The 4844-nt window shown below is 39.8% G+C and overlaps 1 protein-coding gene across 1 annotated transcript; it reads left to right on the forward strand.

Annotated features, from left to right (window-relative positions):
- Positions 1-255: 255 nt before the first annotated feature.
- Positions 256-2492, forward strand: LOC104606865 (AT-hook motif nuclear-localized protein 25). The gene is made up of 3 exons (XM_010272271.3): positions 256-391; positions 547-717; positions 1023-2492. Exon 3 carries the CDS (start codon positions 1107-1109, stop codon positions 1989-1991), a length of 885 nt encoding a protein of 294 aa, XP_010270573.1. The 5' UTR covers positions 256-391; positions 547-717; positions 1023-1106; the 3' UTR covers positions 1992-2492.
- Positions 2493-4844: the final 2352 nt, after the last annotated feature.

Raw genomic sequence — 4844 nt, forward strand, 5'->3', positions numbered from 1 at the left:
CCCCTCCTCCTCAGACACTTAGACCCGGATCTTAGTACCCCGATCCAGATTAGATCCGTTCCCCCTACCTAATCACTGAACTCCTCTTTCCTTTAATCGGCCTATAAATCTCATCGTAAGCATCTGAATGATTCACGTTAAGTATTTATTATGATTTAATCTTGTAATAATCATCTATTATATATTATTATTCCATCAAACTTTTATTAAAGTAGTTATTAATAAAATATTATATATTTCATATGCTTGTTTTATCCTTCATTCCCATATGCCAAGAGCTCTTTGCTTTGTAAATGCTTCCGCTTTTAGTCCCTCTGCACGCCTTCCACCATTCTTCCATCCTCCTCGAACAGTCGAACACCCTTTCTCTTACATTCGGAGCTCGACTCCAGTCAGTACTAAATCCATCCATTTTACAGACAAAAATCATTTTTTTTTTCCTTTCATCTCCTTTCCTCTTGATAAGAATTATTCTTTATATTAGTTTTTTTCTACTGATAATCGTTCGATATTTATTAAAATGACCCTCTTTTGTTTTCATTTCAGAAATTTCTGTCCGCTTTGTTTTCTTTATTGCAGTCAAAGATCTGAATCTGAGTACATAGAAGGAATTACTGGTCAGGTGAGCAGGTACACAGCAGGATTGATGGGCGCTGATTTGGGAGTTTGTTTTGGGGTTTTGGATTTATGGACCCAGTGAACCACTGAAGCAAACTGGTAATACACTTTTCTGAGTTCAAATTTCTAAACTTGGATTTTGATCTTGTTGTTGGGTTTGAGAAACAGCCAAGAGAAGTGCTAAGGAATAATTCAAGTTGATTAGTGCAAAAAAAATAAATAAATAAAGAGAAAGAAAGATTAAAAAAAAAATCATTGGAGTTCTTGCCGTATGATCATTTGAATTGATGAAGAAATATGGGTATCTGAAATAAATAAATAAAACTAGCTAGAGGAGGAGGAGGAGGAAGAAGAAGCGATTTTTAAAGTTTTTATTTAACTGGTTGATTTTTTTTCTTTTACAGTAATAGATAGGGAGAAAGAAATATCAGATCGAAGAAACAGATAAAAAGCTGGCAAGCAAGTGGTGGGAGAGAGTAGATGTGGCGATGACGGGCTTGGAACCAGGCCCAGGTTCTCGCTACGTCCACCAGCTTCTCAGGCCGGAGTTGCACTTACAAAGATCATCACAGACACAACACCAAACAAACCAAATCTTCGACTCGAAGAACTCCCCAGAGAAGGATCAGAAGACCGACTCGAACTCAGCCACGACAAGCTCTGGCGCAGCAGCAGCCATCGCCACTCGCCGGCCGCGCGGCCGGCCTCTAGGCTCCAAAAACAAGCCGAAACCACCGATAATCGTCACCCGGGACAGCCCCAGCGCACTCCGATCGCATGTTCTTGAAGTCTCGGCAGGCGCGGATGTGGTCGAGTGTGTATCAAATTACGCAAGGCGGAGGGGGCGTGGAGTGTGCGTCCTTAGCGGCGGTGGAACAGTCGTCAATGTGACGCTGCGTCAGCCAGCAGCACCTGCAGGGAGCGTAGTAACACTGCACGGTCGGTTCGAGATACTTTCGCTGTCGGGAACAGTGCTTCCGCCACCGGCTCCACCTGGAGCAGGTGGACTAATGATATTTTTGGCAGGAGGGCAGGGACAGGTTGTTGGGGGCAGTGTCGTGGGCCCTTTGGTTGCTTCGGGTCCAGTGATGCTAATGGCTGCATCATTTGCGAATGCCATGTTTGAAAGACTACCATTGGAGGTGGAGGGAGAGGAGTCACCGGTGCAGGTCCAGCCCTCGGCATCACAGTCATCAGGTGTTACAGGTGGTGGCCCTGGTGCGCAATTGGGTGAGAGTTCAGGTGGAAGCGGTGGAGGAGCTGCTGCTACTGGTGGTGTTTCTTTCTACAATTTGGGAGTGAACACGCTCAACTATCAGTTTCCTGGAGATGTTTTTGGTTGGAACGGCAATGCTTCAAGGCCTCCATTTTAATGGTAAATCCGGGGAGATGGATTTGAGTGTCGATCTCTTCTGGGCGGTAAGTAGTTTTGACATTTGAGCTCGTAATTAAGGGTTGATTAATTTGGGTCTCGGCTTTAAGAACAACCGAGAGACGATAGTACAGCTTTTTCTGCAATAAAAGCCATAACCTGTAAAGAAATCGGCCATTTTCATAACGGGGGCGAAGAACACAAGTAGCAGCAGTGGAAGAAGAAGGACCAGATGAACCCCTGATGCAAGTATTAAAATGCTGTAATTTCATGAAGTACTCGTTATTTGCAGAAGGGCAGAAAGATATATGAAGCCTATTTAGACAGAAGCTGAAAGATTAAAAAAAAATCCTGTGTGAACTTGAAGAAAAGGATTTGCAGACTTTCCAAAAGGTCAGTGAATGCAAATTCATGTACAAAATTTTCTTTTCTTGGTTTCTACTCGTTCTCCATGTTTACTCATTTCTAGATGCTACTGAGGGGGAGTACAGTCTACTTACCCCCTCCCCCCCCCCCCCCCCCGCCCCCCCCAAAAAAAAAAATCTTATGTCTGTACCACTTCATTGTGTATACGTTTTCTTCCCTTTGAATATATATATCACATATGTTTGCGGGTAAGGGTACGTGTGTTGTCTTCTTTCTAATTGTTCTATGTGTAATCGTTGTACTAGAGAAGTTAATAACTACTGATGATGAGGAGGAAAATAAAAAGAAAAGAAAAACCTAGTACTGATATTTGATTTGATCAAACCCTAGTTTTTAGGTTGTTTCACAAGTTACAATAGATTAAAACTTTATCCGCCTTGCGCCTAGGTGTGGGGATCTAATTGATTTTTCTGTAAACGGGATAAAAAGAAGAAAACCCACTTTCCCAGGAAATGAAAGACACGAGGAAGCATATGTTGGAACTTTGGAACTAAAACTTCAAAAAGAACAAAGAAAGGAATGGAAATCATAATATATAGATTATAGAGCACGCTCTTCTTTGGAAATTGGAATTGTTTTTCCTCCTTTGCTTTCTTTTTGGTTGTCTTTGACAGGCTGCCAATGGAGTTCCCGAAACTCCTCCAAATGCCCACTAAACATGCATTATCTAATTTTTAACTTTTCCCTTTGATGAAAGCAAGTCCAAGGTGTGTTAGATTAGATGTACGTAATATATATATATATATATATATATATATATATATATATACTGTCTTCAAGAATGGAGCCGAGGACAACAAAATAAATTTATTGGTGTCCAAGGCCGAGGGGTCCAACCTGCTGTAAGCATGAGAAGATAGCACATCAGAGGCCTTGGGTGTTATTCCAAAGGAAAAAACTCAGATGGTCAAGTTAGTCGGGTACTAAAGAGGTGCCGGATAAGGGTTCAGAACTTGGTCCTTAGGAACTCAGAAGAGTCTTTCAAGATTAAAAATGCAAGAAAACAAGAGTAAATAAGATGGATTTATCTTAACATTGACACCCCTTTTTTAATTGACCTTATCATGGAGTGGTTGGAAGCAGTTAGAGATAAACAGTCTGACTGATGCCACGTGGCACAATCTAGGGCCTGCTATATGCGCCTACATCTTGCCAAGTTGCCACATGCAGTTAGCTTATTAATTTCTTGTATCGATTGGTAGGTTCAAGGGGCATCGTTGTTATCTCTTTGAGTTTCTTGTTGGACAGCAAATTCTCGAACAGACAAAATGCAAATTATGCAAAGCACGCATGCATCCAACAGATGGACAAGCACTGCTCGACAGAGATTTCAGTTTCTTGTTGCCCCCTTCCTGTCTGGACTGTGTACGTGATAAGAAGTCATAATCCTTGAGAAAGAAGAAAAAAGAAAAATTGAAAGGAGGTAATAAATAATGCAGATTGAACTGTCACATACTCGTCTATATTTGTTAAATGATTGGTCTAGAAGACCTGTTTTTCTAACGTGCATTCATCTTATTTCACTTTCAGTAGTGTAGCGTATCCTTAATATAATTAAATATAACCGATTGCTGTTTTTATATCGATCTAAGTAGCATTAGTGTTTGTAATTTCTTCATTGTTTATTCGCTCTTTGCTTTTGTCTCTTCATTAACAATATAAATATAGTAAGTAAACCCATTCAATAATCTTGTTAGCTTATGTTTGGGTTGATAGTTTTGAGTTTTTACATCAGTTGAGATTCAAACTAGGTTTATATTTAGTGTTTGTTCTTTTAACCTAATTAAATTCATCTAGTCTAGATCCTAATTTATTAGAGATAGCCAAAAGGGGTTAAAGATGTGATGGGAGAGGAGACAAAGTTACAAATATTGACTGTTGGAGAGAGAGAGAGAGAGGAAGGGTTTAAGAATGATGGAAATTATCAAAGACAATTAAAAAACCACATGTTTGAGAAATGCAAGGTGAAGGTTTTATATTTTCTCCTCACACCCACCTCACACCACTTGCAGTCATGCACATTGGGAAGGACTTGGGATCTGCTCCTCACACCAGATGCCTTACACCGACCACACAGGCACATCTCACCATGCATTGATTACGGTAGATGTTCCCAATTCATGTAATTAGGCCCGCGGGCCTGACCTCGGACCTAACACAGTAAGCCTGACTGTGTTTCAGGCCAGGCTCGGGATTTGTCAAAAACGCCCAGTCCGACTCAGCATTATATATTTTATAAAATATATAATATGTAATTTATATATTATATAAAATATATAAATAATATAATATTTATTAAAATATATATTTATAATTTAATATATACATTTTTTATTCTTTTCTTTATACTCTCTCTCTCTCTCTCTCTCTCTCTCTCTCTATATATATATATATATATATATATTCAGCCGCTAACAGTATGGGCTAA

Source organism: Nelumbo nucifera, chromosome 6 (assembly GCF_055504915.1).
Source record: "Nelumbo nucifera cultivar China Antique chromosome 6, China Antique-T2T, whole genome shotgun sequence".
Taxonomy (NCBI): domain Eukaryota; kingdom Viridiplantae; phylum Streptophyta; class Magnoliopsida; order Proteales; family Nelumbonaceae; genus Nelumbo; species Nelumbo nucifera.